General features: G+C 39.7%; 1 protein-coding gene across 12 annotated transcripts in view; it reads right to left on the bottom strand.

Moving 5' to 3' along the window:
- Nucleotides 1-18015, bottom strand: part of DDX60L (DExD/H-box 60 like) — a 148181-nt gene that overhangs the window by 34769 nt on the left and 95397 nt on the right. For all 12 annotated transcript variants that reach the window (XR_002825956.1, XR_002825957.1, XM_023742853.1 and 9 more), the window contains 6 exons: nt 17554-17696; nt 17338-17447; nt 12000-12104; nt 11279-11407; nt 7393-7517; nt 3181-3348 (listed from right to left, as the gene is read on the bottom strand). Coding sequence is in view for 10 of the 12 variants with exons in the window: in XM_023742853.1 (XP_023598621.1) it covers nt 3181-3348; nt 7393-7517; nt 11279-11407; nt 12000-12104; nt 17338-17447; nt 17554-17696 (780 nt within the window). In the remaining 2 variants the exon portion in view is untranslated. The remainder of the gene's footprint in view (nt 1-3180; nt 3349-7392; nt 7518-11278; nt 11408-11999; nt 12105-17337; nt 17448-17553; nt 17697-18015) is intronic.

Genomic DNA, 18015 nt, shown 5'->3' with positions numbered 1-18015 from the left:
TCTCCTCAGGGAATCTGCTGCTTCCGCAGCTCTCCCGAATAGCGGCCATTTTCTCTTACTCAGCCTTCCTACCCCTGGGCCTGGAAGGGGGCGCCCTCCTTGCCCCTCCTTACTCCTTCCGGATCATTCTCCTTCCCTCTTCCATGACTCTCATGCCATCGGGCTACATAACCCATTATCCCTTCTCGCTGCAGCTTTCTACAGACCTCCAGGTCCCAAAGCCCCTCTGATTCTTCAAGTCTTTTCCCTTCCTGTGCACCGAGGAGAACACCAGCTATGAGGAAACCAACTGCCGTGTAGTCTACAGTCGTTGGTATCTTCCCTCCGACGAATATTACGTCACAGCTCCCTGGGTAGCACCGATGGTGTGTGCTTAACTACCAACCGAAAGGTTAGTGGTTTGAACCCACCCGGCAGTGCCGTGGAAGAAAGGTCTGACGAACTGCTGCCATAAAGAAGACCGCCAAGAAAACCCTATTAAGCTCAGTTCTTCTCTGAGCCATGCGTCGGAATGGCCTTGACAGCAACAGGTTTTGCTTTCTGTTTTTTTTTTTTTAAGATTACATCGTAATCAGGGGAGGAGGACGATTTCCAGGCTCACCTCTAAACTTTACGGAGTCTGGAGCAGGAACACAAATAGAAACTCTGATACCAAGTGTCATGGATTGAATTGTGTCCCCCAAAAATATCTGTCAGCTTGGCTAGGTCATGATTCCCGGTATTGTATGATTGTGTAATCTAATATGACCTCCTTATGTGTCGTAAACTCTTATCACTATGATGAGGTTACACTGATGAGGTTTACAAAATTAGATAGTGTCCTAACCCAATTTCTTTTGAGATATAAAAGAGAGAAGCGAGCAGAGACACATGGGAACCTCATACCACCAAGAAAGCAGTGCCAGGAGCACAGTGGGTCCTTTGGACCTGAGGTTCCTGCACAGAGAAGCTCCCAGACCAAGGGAAGACTGATGCATTATGAGGATCTTTCTCCAGAGCCGACAGAAAGAGAAGGCTTTCTCCTGGAGCTGATGCCCTGAATTTGGACTTGTAGCCCACTGGACTGTGAGAGAATAAACTCTTTGTTAAAGCCATCCACTTGTGGTATTTCTGTTAGAGCAGCACCAGATGACTAAGATACCATGGATCTAACTACTTAAAAGTTATATAAATGAAACTAACGCACTGCCATCAAGTCGGTTCCAGCTCATAGCGACCCTAGACATCAAGCTAGCAATCATTAAATTAAATCTGTTTTTCCTCCTATGTTGATAAAACCACCTTCATAACATCCTGGAGGGCTGCACCTTAGACTTCCTGGATTCCTTAGAGGTCCACACCAGAACAGTATGGTCAACAGAGAGCTGGACCCCAGTCCTGTCTTGGAGACACCCTTCTCTTCCAACCCCTGACACCAAGCTATCATGAGGAACATTATGCAAACTTGTGTGGACACCATAGCCCTCAAATGCAAGCTCTATTCACCCCTTCAAACACTCATCTTTTGTCACCCCTCAGGCCTAGAGGGGCTCACTTTAGCAGCACAGTCTGCCCTTGGGAGGACAAATCCAGAAAGAGGTCAGTGCAGGCCCTGGCAATGGACTTCGGACAATTTGGGAAGAGAATTCTTGGACCTCGCATACCCAGAACACAGTGATGAAGCAAGGAGGGAGTGTGGCAAAGTGAAGAACAAGGTCACACATCCCACTTGGCCCCACTGACTCCTGATGTCATGGGGAGGGGCCCAAACAGAGAAGGGCTAGAGAAAAGACCCTTCTTGCCTGCCCATAAACTGATTATAAGCATGAAATACCCTTTACTTTTAATAACCTATTGATTATACATCCATCTTGAAATGTTGCTCTTAGCTCTGAAATAGGGCTGGCTAAAGAGAATCAGTCACTGAGAAGGCCAGTAGCTCCTACACCTCTCTCCTGGGTTCTTGTTGTTGTTAGGTGCTGTTGAGAAGATTCCAACTCATAGCAACCCCATATGACAGGGTAAAACTGCCTCATAGGGTTTTCTAAACTGTAATCTTTAACGGAGCAGATGGCTGGGTTTTTCTTCCACGGTGCTGCTGGGGAAGTTTGAACTGCCAACCTTTTGATTAGCAGCCAAGTGCTTAACCATTGTGCCACCAGGGCTCCTTACCCTTCCCATAAGCGTAAGACAATTACACAACCGTAAAGAAGATAAATGCAGTGGTGGGATCAAGAGAGAATCTGCTCTAGTCTCCCAGGAATATCTAAAGTTATGGGGGCCATGGAAACTGTTTCTATATTGAGGGAAGGTCCAATTATTCCTTCTACAAGCATTTACGAAGTAATTACTATCTGCCAGGCAATATGCTAGCACTGGGGGTAAAAACAGGAAAACACACAGCCCCCGTTGTAAGGGAACTTACAATCTAGGGAAAAGAAGATACACCAACAACGGTAATACAGTTTGATCATTGCTCGACTGGTTCAAAATGGCACAAAAGAAAAAGGGTACTAAGTCTAACTGGGGAAATCATTACAAACTTCAGAGAGAAGATAGATTTTGAACTGAGAAACAGTAAGTACAAGCTCAACGGACAGACAGAAAGGAAGGCGCTCCAGATAGATACTATTATCTAGTACCAGGAGTCAGGTAAATTCACAGAGGTGTAGAGAACTATGAAAGATTGAGGTTTACCAGAGAGGAGTAGCAAGGAATGACACCAAGGAGGTAGGCAGGATCAAAGTATGAAGAGTGTTGTGTACAATGCTAAAGAGCCTAGCTTTTATCAACTTTACTAGACAATTAAGAAGGAAGAGCTTTGTAGACGAGATAATGCTATTACATTTGCATGTTAGGATGATCATACCTGTGAGTTACATTGGAGGGGTGAACCAAGAGAGGAGAATCACATGGGAAAACCTATACGAAAGCCCAAAGAGTTGCCGAGGTCCTGATACAGGACAGAGTCAGGGTGAGGATGAAGAAGACTGCAAAGAGGGAAGAAATACTTGGGCTATAGAGCAGTCAGAATTAATTAGATGTTGGGACCAAGGAGGAGTAACCACAGCAATGAAGTTCCATTCCAGGCATAAAATTGGTCTGGCAATTCATTTTCTAGGTCACTCTTTGCTCATCCATGTAACCATGACATTATCGGGGAAACGTCTGCATTGGGAATTTGTTTATGTAAATACCTACATTTTATTTTGTTTCGCGTTGATTTCTTTCTCCTTTTTAAGGCATTTAGCTATGTCAGCATCATAGCTATGACACTCGTCAGTTCTGAGAGGGCTTTTACTCTCTGGCTTCTCTTCCAGAAAAGTGCACAAACTTCCAGCAATTGCTTCCAAATCACCATTCCTAAAACTTCAAACAAGTGAAAAGAATGCGTTGAAGACAACATTTTTCTCTTCAGATCATATTCTCACCTACTGTTACCATCCGTTTTGTTGTTCTTTAGGTGAAAGTTTACAGCGCACATTAGTTTCTCACTCAAAAATTTATACACAGATCGTTTCGTGACATTGGTTGCAATCCCTGCAACTCTCCCCCTTTCCAGCCTGGGTTCCCCGTGTCCATTCGTCCAGTTTTCCTGTGCCTTCCTGCCTTCTTGTCTTTGCATTTGGGCAGATGTTGCCCATGTGATCTCGTACACTTGACTGATCTAAGAAGCGCGTTCCCCGTGTGTGTTATTGTTTGTTTTATAGGCCTGTCTAATCTTTGGCTGAAAGGTGGACTTCAGGAGTGGCTTCAGTTCTGAGTTAGAAGGGTGTCCAGGGGCCATGGGCTCAGGGGTTCCTCCAGTTTATGTCAGACTAGTAAGCATACAATGATTTTTTTGTGAGTTTGAATTTTGTTCTACATTTTTCTCCCACTCTGTCTGGGACCCTCTGTTGTGATCCCTGTGAGAGCAGTTGGTGGTGGTAGCTGGGCACCATCTAGTTCTTCTGGGATCAGGCTGGTGGAGGCTGTGGTTCATGTGGTCCGTTAGTATTTTCCTTGTGTCTTTGGTTTTTTTATTCTCCTTTGCTCCAGATGGGATAGAACCAACAGATGTATCTTAGATGGCTGCTCGCAAGATTTTAAGACCCCAGACACTACCCACCAAAGTAGGAGGTAGAACAGTCTCTTTATGAACTATATTATGCCAATTGATCTAGATGTTCCCTGAGACCATGGACCCCAGCCCTCAGCCCCAGTAACTCAGTCCCTCAAGGTATTTGGATGTGACTAGGAAGGAAACTTCTATGGCTGTGCCCTGTTTGTGCTCTATTATATATATGAATATACATGCCATACATACAAATACATATGTAAAAATATCCACAGCCTAGCCTATATACGTACATGGGTATATTCCTACATGCTCTCCTTCCCCTATTCAGCATATGTATCTGCTTACGCATCTGTTTGTAAATTATTATTTCTTTTTACTGTTGTGGTAGGGTTGTATATGCTATAGTATTTATTGTAGTTGCTTCTTTTTCCCGTGTTCCTCTGTCTTTCTTTGCTTTGGTCAGGTTGTGCTGACTTCCTTATATTGTGTACAGTCTTTCACTTTACCAAAGTTAACACTTGTCTATTATCTACTTAATGATTTCCCCTTCCCACCACTCCCCTCCCTCGTGACAATCAAAGATGGTTTCTTTCTGTGTGTAAACCTTTTCTTGGTTTTTTATAATCATGGTCTCACACAATCTTTGTCCTTTTGTGATTGACTTATTTCACTCAGCATAATACTCTCCACATTCATCCACGTTGTGAGATGTTTCATGGACTCCTCACTGTTCTTTATCGTTGTGTAGTGTTCGATTGTATGTATGTATCTTAATTGGTTTATCCATTTATCTGTTGATGGGCACTTAGGTTGTTTCCATCTTTGTGCTATTGTGAATAATGCTGCATGAACATGGGCATCCATATGTCTATTTATGTGACAGCTTTTATATATTTAGGATATATTCCTAGGAGTCAGATTCCCGGATCATATGGTATTTCTAACTTTTTAAGGAAGCACTATATCGTTTTCCATAGTGGTTGTACCGTCTTACATTTCCAACCAGAAGCGTATGAGAGTTCCAATCTCCCCATAACCTCGCCTGCATTGATTGTTTTCTGAATTTTTGATCAGTGCCATTCATGCAGGGGTGAGACGGTATCTCGGTTTTTATTTGCATCTCCCTAATGGCTAATGAGAATCCTGGTGACGCAGCGGTGAAGCATTTGGCTGCTAACCAAAAGGCTGCCAGTTCGAATCTACCAGCCACTCCTTAGAAACCCTATGGGGCAGTTCTACTCTGTCCTATAGGGTCACTATGAGTCAGAATCAACTAGATGGCAATGAGTTTGATTTGGGTTTTTAGAGAGCAAGCTTTGAAAAGGAATGTTGTTTAGTTGATTAAGATTAAATTGGTGCACTGGAGAAATAACGACTAGGAAAGTCACAGTCCAGTGCGTATGGTGGGAAGATACTGTATGTAAACAAGGTAAAGATAATAATAGTAACAATTTACGAAGCACTTACCAAGTGCCAGGTGCTGTTCTATGTGCCTTAAATATATTAACTCATTTAATCCTCAGTATGACCTTATGAAGAAGGTACCATTACCTTTATTTTGCAGATAAGGAAATAGATTACAAGGAAATTGTAAAACTTCCCTTGCTTTTTTAATAGTAGTACAAGTTAATTTGCAATACCTAAATGCTACTGGTTGTAAATGTATGTAAAGGCATTAAATGTTTCCCGTCCTAGTGCTTTAAAACAAACAAACCTAGATCACCTGGAAATAAGTTTCTGTCTTCAATTCCTCCAGTATTCTATGTCATGATTCCCGGGCAAAAGGAAGAAGGTCTAGTAATTGGATCTGATCCAATCACATTTTCTACTTCTGAGTTAGGGGCTTTACATAAATTATTTGATATAGCTATCATCCCAACCCAATAAATTTCTATTATTGTCTCCATTTTTCAGATTAGGGCCAGAGGGGCTAAGTAATTTTCCAAAAATCATATAGCCAAAGGAAGGCAGAGTTGGGACTGAAGCTCCGCTCTGACCACAAAGTGTATGCTCTCAACCACTCCTCTACCTGGGCAGCAGACAGTAAACATGTATGCATCCAGCCCTGTATTTCTTCCAGAATCCAGACTGGGGAAGGTTGGCTTGTTCAGCCGGAACCCAGACCAGTTCTCACGCAGAGTTTCTCGGTGTTCTGGTGCTGGTGAACTAGAGCAAACTGGACGAGACCAAGGATTTCCAGAGCATATTTAAAGAAAATTGAGAGTTCCGTTGAAACCTGCCATGATCCCATTCCCAGTTGGAATGAAACCTTAGCTATTTTATAAAACAATTCATTTAAAAATGTATGAGTATGTAAATAACGAATCTAGTTATTGATATTCCTGTTTCAAAGTTATACTTCCAGCCAGGCCTCACAGATAAAAACTACCTTTGTAACTAGAATTGAGAGCCTCACTGGAAAGTGACGTCGGTATGTATTGTCACGTGTTTTTCCTTGCTGCTGTCGTTTTTAACTTGCTATGACCCAATCACAGAAGAGGAAGAAAGTTTCTTGCAACGATCGAAATGGGTGTTCTCAGCTGTACGAATCTCTGTTTCTATCATTATCTTGTTTCAGTCACTTACCACCAGCATAAGCATGCGGATGTATAACAATATATACGTCCCTTTACTGCTGTCTTTTAACACATCTACATGCATGTTTGCGTATCCGTCTGCATCTACATAATTTAATATTATCATTGGATAAAGATCCTGGGAATTTATTTTATACAGAGATTTCATAGTTAGAATCATTCAAAATTATCTTGGCGAAAAAATTTTTTTTCCCTTTCTGTTCTGCTGCCAAAGTTGTTACTAGAGATGATCCAGGGTTCAAAGGGTTACCAGTAAGGAAGCTCCACTTCAGTACTCTTTAACACAGCTAGATAACGTAAATCCCACTCAAGCTCTCAGAAATGGCTCTGGGTTTTCATTTTCCTAACTGTAACTATAAATTAAAAACAAACCATACCAGCCAATAAATAACTCTACAAGAATTGGAGGCATTTTATGTACTTTGCACGTGTACATGAATATGCAATTTTGTTTCTAAAGGACCCATGTATATTCGAGTAATCATGGTTACTGATAAGAAAATTAACAAGGCTAAAAAGGTCAAAGAAGGTCAAAAAAACAAGTGTCAAAAGAAATAAAAAGGACAAAGAGTACAAATAAGGATTGAACTAGAAACATGTCCATTTTTTTTTAAATAAAATCTATTTACAGTGGTTTTTTTGAAAAATATGCACAAAAAAGTAAAGTTTATTTAATTGTACTGACTTTATATGAGTGAGGGTAACTGGAAACAAAACAAAATATACACAGAAACAAATTAAGTTTCAGTAACTTACCCAAAAACTATTGCAGGTAACTTATTCAATTTTCTTAGCTTCTCAACAAGAAGGGGAAACATTTTTACCATATCTTTTGAATCAGATACTGATTCAGGGCTGAGATTCTCCAGTACTCTTTCGGCCTAGAGTTGTAAATAGAAATTGAAATTTTTAAAAAGAATATGTATAAATAAGATAAAGGAATTATTTATTTGGATAAGATTTGAAGCATTTTTCACAGGTAGCTTTTGTGTGTGTGTATATTGTAAAAAAAATAATCCTTTTAAAATATGTTACAAAACTATGGCAAGAACCAACAGAGCAATACCACTACCAGTTGCCATTGAGTCAATTCCAACTCATGGCGACCTCATTTGTTTCAGAGTAGAACTGTGCCCAGTAGGGTTTTCATGGCTGTGACCTTTCGGAGGTAGGTCGCCAGGCCTTTCTTCCAAGGCACTTCTGGGTGGGTTTGAACTGCCAATCTTTTTGTTAATAGCCCAGCTTAACCATTTGCACTACCCAGAGACTTCTAACAGCGGTATAGACAGCTCAACAAGAAAGAAGCGTTATCAAAATATAAGCAGTAATAGATACAAGATATAATATGATTTTTGATGGTCCTACAAATAAGTCAGAAAGGTAAGGACCATTCAGGAAATGAAGCTGGTTTAGCTGTTGGAAGAGAAGACGACTCAGGGCCTCCTCTTCAATTAGGTAGTAAAATAGCTTTTGAAACTTTTAAAGAGTATAAAACAACAATGACAAAATAACTGGAAGAAACATAACAAAATACTTAGCTCTATTTATCAGATTGGAGCAGGTTTTTTAAACTTAAGGTGATACAAAAATCACCTGAAAGAAGTTTACTATGCTGCGCTCCACAAAAATTGAACACCTATTTATGTTGGAAAAGAATAAAATGAAAATGTGAGAGTCATCAACAAAATTTTAAAAAAATATGTAGAAAGGGATAATATTCTTTACACAACCTGACACAGGTTAATATTCTTCGTACACAATGTATTCCTTGAAATAGAAGTGTTTTAAAGGCACTACAAAGACTGATTAATAAAAGAATAAGAAAATTTACCCAAAAAAGTTCAAATTACAAAGATATAGGAACATTTTTAAAACTTTCTAGTAATTTTAAAATGCAAAATAAAATTAGATTAAAATTTTCTCTATCAAATTAGCAAACATTCTTAAAAAACAGAGAACACTCAATTGATAGTGTCATTCAACATAGTGAAATGGACACTCAGAAATTGCCTGTTGCTTTGATTTTTTTTTTTTTTATAATCTTTTTTGTCATTTTTCAGCAAGCAACATCACTCTTATAATTCAAAAAAAAAAAAGTTTTTAGCTATGCTTACCCAAGCTGTTGCCTTCAAGTCAATTAGACTCATGGCAACCCCGTGTGTTACAGAGAACTACCCGTAGGGTTTTCTTGGGTAATCTTTATGGAAGCAGATCGCTAGACCTTTCTTCCCCCATGCCACTGGGTGGGTTTGAATCACCAACCTTTAGGTTAGTATTTGAAAGCAAACCATCTGCCCCACCCAGGAACCTTTTGCTTACCAATAGTTTGTAATAATATTGAGACATCCTTGTGTTATAATTTAACTGAAAATTCAACAGATGAGTTACAAAAAGGATTAAACCAGAAGGGCAACGAAGTGTTTACCTGAAGTGGTGAATTTGGGAAAGATATCTTTCGTTCTAGTATTCTATATTTTACAATTTTCTATAATGAGCATCCACCCCATTTTTAAGCAGAAAAGAAATAAACATTATTTGACATCAAGAAAAGTAATACTAAGTTCCCTTACGTAGTATACCATGGGAAAGCTTTGACAAAATAAATAGCAATGTGCTTGTTGTTGTTGAGTACCGTCAAGTCAATTCCAACTCACAGCAATCCCATGTGACAGAGTAGAACTGCCCGTAGGGTTTTCTAGGCTGTAATTTTTATGGAAACAGATTCTCAGGTCTTCTCTCCCAAAGAAGTGGCTGAGAGAGTTCTAGCTGTCAACCCTTTGGTTAGCAGTCTATCACTTAATGATTGTGCCACCAGATATTACTGATTAATTCTTCTTGATTGCATCAATTTTCCCTTTGTAAGCATCAGTTCTTCTTCGGTCTTCCTTATTCATTGAGTGTACCATGGACGGCCAGAAGAACGAACAAGTCTGTCTTGGAAGAAATACAGCCAGAATGCTCCTAAGTGAGGGCAGTGAGACTTTGTGTCATATACTTTGGACATGTTATCAGCATGTTCTCTCCAGGGTCCTTGGAGAAGGACATCATGCTTGGTAAAGTAGAGGGTCAGCGGAAAGGAGGAAGACCCTTAACGAGATGGAATGACACAGTGGCTACAACGCTGGGCTCAAACATAGCAACGATTGTGAGGATGGCGCAGGACCGGGCAGTGCTTCGTTCTGTTGTGCATGTGTTCACTATGAGTTGGAACCGACTCAACAGCACCTAACAACAACAAGAAACAGTTGGGTGGAGGTTGGGGGAGCAAAGCAAGGGGAACCTTGGCTCCCAGTCTTTTTTTTTTTTAAATTAACAGTCAATGGAGCCTAGCATCCAGTGTCAAAAAAGAGGCTAAAATATTTGCTGCGGCCATGTTTCCTGACCTCGATACCATCCTTACCTTTATTTCTTCTTTCATTACAGTGAAAAGGGCAAGTAAACATAATGTTCAATCATCAGTCCAGAACCAGAAGTCCGTAAATCTTAATATTCAAGGATATCTAGTGTCTCAGAGCAGCCACTGGGGGATTTATACTTTGTTCTCCAGACTTGATGGAGTTACAGTGGCTCTTTTAAAGAGTGAAAGAAGCATGGATGATTCCACCTCAGTGCTCACCCCCTAGCCCCCCAATCTGAAATTTCTATCTCCTCTGAGCTCATTTGGTATGTACAACATGCACATTTCTGCCTGCTTGCTCAAAAGTTTTAATTTCGGACATTAAAGAAACCCTTTTTGGAGAGCTAAGTGTAAATGTTTGTGCGTTCTATACGTCCTACTCGTACGTGACCTGATGGTATGTCAAAATATATGAAAGATGCTTTGTTTTCTCTCTCACTTTCCCTCCCTTCTGTCTCTTATAAAAACTCCCAGCTTTCTTCCCCTTCCGGTGGAGCAAGTCTCACTGAGATTGTGCTGTCCATTCATGAATGTTTTCAAAACCCAAATAAACTCTATAATAGTAACTTTATCAGAATGTTTTGTTTAACACCACTTATGACTCTATCATCTGTAAATGTGCCTAAACCCCTTTCAGATATATTTCTATTTCCTCCTCTATCACGCTTTACATGAGTTTCAGAAATTGCTTATTGTTACATAAATTTCTCTATTTTTCGAAAACTTACTTAGAGTGGTGCCTCAGGTAACACCTAGGCTTCTCAGCTCTCATTACACTGGAGCCGGTCCCTTTTATGTGAAAGCAACATCAACAACACTGATTCTACAACAAGCACTAATCATAATCACGTGAAGGTATAAAAAGCCTGTGGCACGTGTTTTAGTGGGCACCCTGGTGGCGCCCTGGTTAAGAGTTCGGCTGCTAACCGAAAGGTCAGCAGTTTGAATCTACCAGGCATTCCTTGGAAACCCTATGGGGCAGCTCTCCTCTGTCCTGTAGGGTCGTTTTTATGAGTCGGAATCTATGAGTCAGAATCAACTCAACAGCAACGAGCTTAGGCTGGAGTAAGAGACAGAACCAGGTTCCTTCTTTTTCTATTTAACTCAGATTCGCTGGATAACATGTTCAAATTCAATTTCTAAAGTGGAAATTGGAAGAAAAACATTAAAAAACTGATACTGGCTAGATGACGCAATGCCAAACAGTTAACAAGAGAGACCTTGCTAAAAAAGAAGGAAGATTACCTTTCTTATATTGCCATTTTTCACCCAGCTTGTTAATTCTGCCTTTAGAATTTCTTCATATTTTCTAGCATCCAATTTTTTAATGAACGCTTTATTCTTAAAAAGACTGAATTTCTCTGGATCCAATTCCTTGAAAAAAATTACCACAAGATTAAATTAAATTACAAAACCTACATAAAAAAAAAACCACAATAATCTATTTAAATTTACATGTCTCTACCAACTTGCAAACTCCTTGAACGCAGAGGCTGTTGAAAATCTTTTTACCTCCTCATAACTTCTAATACATAAAACTATTATGATGGATGAACTCTCCAAAGGAACGAATACAGAACAAAGTCAAGAAAAGGATGAAAACCGACAAACGGGGAAGAAGGATGAGAGAGTAGAGGACTATAAATACAAAAAGAACTAAAGTGTAGTGAACCAGAAGCTGAAAAAACATGCATTTTTAAGAATTATATTTTAATAAAATTATATTATATATTGAAATACATATTTCTTAAAAATATATTTTAAGAATTATAAGTTATTCCACCATATGAAGGTAACCAAAAAAAGTCGAGAAGAATGTCTGTAAAAAAAGAAAGAATACCCAAATCATTTCAAAAGACCAGCTTCAACTAATTAGAGAATCAATGTACTTAAGAGAGTTTTTCCAAATCTTCCTCAATAGCATTAACGCAGGTTCGTTTCCGTGAATATATATTTGTATATTTACCTGAGCTCTGGGCCAGGTGTTCCAGACTTGAACCATGACGTCATAAAGTTGGATGCTTTCTCGAGGTGAGAGGGTAAGATCACAAGGAAATCCGTATTTTTCAATCTGTGAATAAATAAACTGATGCATAAATGAACAAGATGGGAATTTTTACTTTTCTTTCTCTTTCCTCTAGTCTTACCTTTTTCTGAAGTCATTATCCATGCACCCAGAGATAGTAAGGCTCTAATTGTTAACCAGATTTTAACCAAGAAGTGTCCCTACCACGCTGAAGTAGAAAAACCCCAAAAGGCCACTAATAAGTTTTTATATCATTTCCTTAGACTTTTTGTACTAGGCAATAAACTAACACTTCTCTATGAAACTTCTTCAGAGGCTTGCTGAAAGTACAGGGCAGCTGGAAAATATGAACACTCATAGCACAGACTCAGCTTAGACAAGCAAGTTTGGAAACTGAACTTGAGAGATGAAGATGATTTTATGGTTTTATTGGCACTAAACCAGGGAAAAAGGGAAAAAGCTCTTTGTTCACAAGAGATCCCAGATAAGCACTTAGTAAACTTCATGAAGACAAAGGCCCTCAGACCACCTCCGGGTACTCAAAGACACTTCTCCCCAAGGCCTACCCAGGCTATTGGCCAAGCTCTGTCTTAAGCCTTTTGAATGTACAGGCACAAGAAAAAGAAATTCTGCCCTCAAAGAGTTTATGTTCTACGTTCACTCGGCTTCCAGCAAATAGACTACTTCTAATCTATTGTGTGAAAAAGGACTAGAATAACATCTCCCAAAGCATGACCCTTAAACAATGTTTTTAAAGGGTGGGGAATCTACAGAAAATATTCTGCTAATCCAAGCTAAACACACACCTTTATTTCAAGATGTCTGAAGTTTTTGTTATGTTATTGTGCACTGTGAATCTCCAGGAAAGAGATATGGCATGCTGCTTTTCTCAAACTTATTTAAAGATGGGGTCTTTTGTTTAAAAGCAGCCATTGATAGTCCATGGAAGGTTGGAAATACCGGGCTAAAGGAGCCACTCCAAAGATGAAACAGTTTGGAAAGAATAGAGATGATGTTTGGTGCAGTGGAAAACGCCGTAAAGTTGGAGTTCTAACTACAGCTCTAATTATCAGCTCCCTGGGTTTTGGTTCTTTCATCTGTAATATGGGAATGACAATATTTGCACTGTCTGTCTTTCAGGATTGCGATGAGATTCAAAAGAATATCCCTTTTTTTATACTATGCTATGCAGCATACGGAAGGGAAAAAAAACCCCATTGCCATCGAGTCAATTCTGACTCACAGTGACCCTATACGACAGAGTAGAACTGCCCCAGATTTGAACTGTTGATCTTTCGGTTAGCAGTCAAACGCTTAACCACTGTGCCACCAAGGCTCCAAGGGAGAAACGCCTGGAGATCTATTTCTGAAAACTCAGCCATTGAAAACCCTATGTAGCACCATTCTATCTGACACACATGGGGTTGCCATGAGTTAGGATCAACTCAATGGCAGGTGATTTGATTTTTGGGTTTTTGCAACATAAACATGCGAATCATCTTTCAACATCTCTCAGATTGAATCTATAAAGCTAGTTAGATGGCAAGGATTACATTTGGACAAATATGAAAGGACATATTTCTTGGAAGGTGAAGATTATATATGAAGCAATCCCTGACTTAAGTAATTTGAGTTTTCTAGAATTTGTCAGGACCTTACAAATGCGATTTTCCTATTTTGGTCCCTGGAATCGTAGTGATGTAATTTCAAAAGGGTCTACCAGCCTTTTATGGATACCTTAGTTTACTCACCTGTAAAATGGGTAAAATTATCTCAATACCGCAGACTGTTACGAGGATTAAATGAGATAATGTATGTGATATGCTATTAAAATGCCTGGCACTTGGTTAGTATCCCACCTATTAAGATGATTGATTGTCAACTTACAGGATTTTTCTTTTTTTATTAGTTTATCAACTCTCAGGAGCCCTGGTGGCGCAGTGGTTAAGCCATCGACTGCTAACCAAAAGGTTAGTGGTTCAAATACATCAGCCGCTCCACAGGAGAAAGACGTGACAGTCGGCTTCCATAAAGATTTTACAGCCTTGGAAACCCTATGGGGCAGTTCTACTCGGTCCTACAGACTTGCGATGAGTCGAAATCGACTCTATGGCAACATTTTTTGCTGCTGTTGTTTGTTCATTTTATCAACTCTACGGCTAAAAACTGTGTATGAGCCCAATTGTTCACCTCTGCACGACATCAGGTATATCATACGGAGCCCTAGGTCAGAGAAATATGGCAAAGAAGAGAAAAGATCATTAATTTGTACCACCTCTTCACTCATAAGCACAATTGCATTATACGATGATGCTGTTTTTGCGATACATAAATACAAGACACTCAGCCAAAAGCCATAGGTGGTGAACTGAGTGGAGAAAGACAGACAGCAGTTCTTTCCAAGACTACCTGGTGCTGACAGCTTGGGCAACTGTCCATATACGGTAGAGTAATTCCAGATGAAGCCTAAACAGCCTCCCGTTTGGCAAGGAAAAAGTCACACGTGGATTGAGGTGATCCCTCACCACAGTTGGATTGAAGCCAGCTCACTGGTTCTGCTCCAACCTTCCTTTCTGAAACCATTTCCATGAGAAAGTTACACAAGAAAAGATCAAGATAGATGGTTCCCATTCATTCTTCTCGTATTTCCCCAGTTCGTTCTGCTTTTTTCTCATTTCTGAGCAATTTCCATTTAATCTGATGTATGCTCTACTGGAACAGGAATAATTTACTCATCTGGATAGGTCTACTTGCTCTTGTGGAGCCCTGGTGGCAAAGTGGTTAAGCGTTGGGCTGCTGACCAAAAGGCCAGCAGTTTGAACCCACCAGCTGCTCCTTGGAAACCCTATGGGGCAATTCTACTCTGTACTATAGGGTCGCTATGAGCTGAAATCGACTCGACAGCAACGGGTACTTGCTCTTGTTATTGCTTCCTTAAGGGTACAAAGAGATGTCTTGTGTAAATGCACACCTTACAAACTTAACCACAGTTGTCTAAACATTTATAAAGGCATGAGTCTCTGTACCTGTCCCCATGCATGATATAAAATAATAAGGACTTGAGAATTCTAACACAATAGCAAGGCCCATGCAGAAGTCATCTGGGGTCAAACACGCTGTAGTAATTCTGTTACTTTTCAGTTGTTCCATTAATAGCTACTGAGAATAGAAGGAAGTCACATGGCCCAAAATGACAATCTCCCCATGTACTCCAAGCCACTGCACTCACATTCTTAAAGATAACCTTTTTGAAGCCCCGGAGGCATAGTGTTTAAGAGCTCAGCTGCTAACCCAAAGGTCAGCAGTTCAAATCTACCAGCTGTTCCCGGGAAACCTATGGGGCAATTCTATTCTGTACTACCGGGTTGCTATAAGTTGGAATCCACTTGATGGCAACAGGTTTATTTATTTATTTACTTTAAGGAAACTATAAAAAAATGCTATATATAAATATACTACACACACACATATATCCCACTGCCCTCGAGTCAATTCTGACTCACGGCAACCCTGAAGCACAGAGTAGAACTGCCCTATAAGGTTTCCAAGGCTGTAATCTTTACAGAAGCGGATTGCCACAGCTTTCTCCGACAGTGGCTGGTGGGTTCGAACCACCGACCTTTGAGTTGGCAGCAGAGCACTGAACCACTGTGTAAACCAGGAAACATATATATGCAGCTCAGGGGTTAAGCGATTGGCTGCTAACTAAAAGGTCAGCAGTCAGAATCCACCAGCCGCTCCTTGAAAACCCCATGGGGAAGTTCTACTCTGTCCTATAGGGTCGCTATGAGCTGGAATCAACTTAGTGGCAACAGGTTTGGGGTTTTTTGTTTGTTTGTTTGTTTGTTTTTAATCCCACTCTTACCTCATCTGTAAATTAGAGATAGTATCTATAGGGTCACTATGAGTCAGAATCGACTTCATGGCACACAACAACAATGGCATCTATTAGAAAGATATTGTGAAGATTAAATAGAAATACATATTTAAGCGCTTCGCAAGTGTTCGCTGCATAGTTAAATGCTCTGTGTAGTCATTCAACAAATATTTACTGAGCAGCTTTTACGTCCGAGGCACTATGCACTAGCTATGAGATAATCCAGAGAAAAAAAAAAGTAAAGATTTTCTCTTGAAGGAGTTTACAATTTAGTAAGAAAAAGAAGACATGCAAACAAAAATTATGACAGCAGGGTAACCTATTTGGTGTCATTTAAAAAAATACAGATAACATACTATGTATTTTCAGAAAAGAAGATTACATCAAGACAGATCGTAGAAAGAATTCTGAAGAGGGGCTGACATTATTACCAGAGGCATGAAAGACGAGGCTCTGGAGGTTTAGAGTCTGCCATCAGGGTGAAACAGTCCAAGTACAATATATGACGTGAGGCAATCCAGATAAGATACATAAAGAGTTTGAGCGAGAAAGGAGTGTTGGTTCAGGTTATAGAAGACCTTGGATGCCAAGCTAAGAAGGTGGAAATTTATTTGTTTCCAATGCAGAAAAGTAGAAGGCTTTTGAGTAGAGAGAGAGGGGATTACATCTGTATTTTAGGACAATTAATGGAGTAGCAGAATTTTTAATGTGATTAAGTTGCAGGAGCCTGGAAAGAAGACCAGCTAAATCTCTTAGTCATGCGGGTAGGATGGGAAAGGAGGAGAGATGGGCAGAGAAATTAATAAGTCCTCCCACATTCGGAACCCAGGACTCCAACTGAGATCTCTTACCACCTCCACCTTATCAATCCACTACGAAAAAATTTATCAAGATTTTCATGTTACGGAGAAGTGTCTCTTTCTTGTTTAAACCGTTTGATGGCAATCAGATTCTGACATGAACAAGGGATGTCCACAGAGTTGTAACTGCACTGTTAGTCACAGAGAAGTGGAAGACAGGAGTAGATGTAAGAAGAAGCTAGGCAGGGAGAGATAATACCTGGAAATAAAGAAGAAGAATAAGGTAACCAAAGAACCCAAGTTAGAATTTTCCATGACTTCCTGTCTATAGAGTTAGTTCTTAAACACTGGATGTCCCAGACAACTTGGAGGACCTAATGAAAGTTATGAACCCTCTCCCCAGAAAAATGTACACACAGACAATTGTTAGTGGGATTGAATCCTCTCACGAAGGCCATCCTTGACGCCCATTGACCCCAGGTTATGATTATCTGTGGTAAAGGAAGTATGCTGCAACTCTTTGAAGAACAATTAGGCCACTTTCCAATTGTGATACACACGAATAATTCCACTAATAGGACGAATATGTGTTTATACTTACATAATCTGTCGTCACTGCGGCGCATGGATGATAATGATCAAAAGAGACATCATCATGTTTTACTGAACATACATGCTTTTCTAAATCATTGTATCTCTCTCCATAGATCACTAAATATGAAGAGCAAGAATATCCAAATTGATGAACATATAATGATAGGCATATAGATAACTTTAAAGTAAGGCAAAAATTCTTATACTTGCATATCAAGCTTACCAAGTCTAACTTCATATGATTGATTTATACACAAATTATCTTTGAGAGAGTTGGAACGTTGGCCAGACTTTTTTTTAGAAATAAACTCTTCTTCCATAATCTTGTCTGCCTGTTTCCAGTACTGTTTTACTGATTTTAGCCACCTTAAAGAATAAATATGCATATTATTTCAGCAGAATATAGAACTACTCACCAAGAACTTAGACATTTCACGGGTCAAAAAATTATACTTAAACAAGTAGGCTCTGAATTTAAACTGCCTGAATTTGAATCCTGAGTGTCATGGATTGAATTATGTCCCCCCAAAAATGTGTGTATCAATTTGGCTGGGCCATGATTCCTGGTATTGTGTGATTTTCCTAAATGTTGTAAATCCTGCCTCTATGATGTTAATGAGGGAGGATGGGTGGCAGTTGTGTTAGTAAGGCAGGACTCAGTCTACAAGCTTGGTTTGTGTCCTGA

The sequence above is a fragment of the Trichechus manatus genome, unplaced genomic scaffold (assembly GCF_000243295.1).
Source record: "Trichechus manatus latirostris isolate Lorelei unplaced genomic scaffold, TriManLat1.0 scaffold00220, whole genome shotgun sequence".
NCBI lineage: Eukaryota > Metazoa > Chordata > Mammalia > Sirenia > Trichechidae > Trichechus > Trichechus manatus.
Note: the sequence above shows the minus strand (reverse complement) of the source record. Positions and strands in the feature narration are given on the sequence as shown.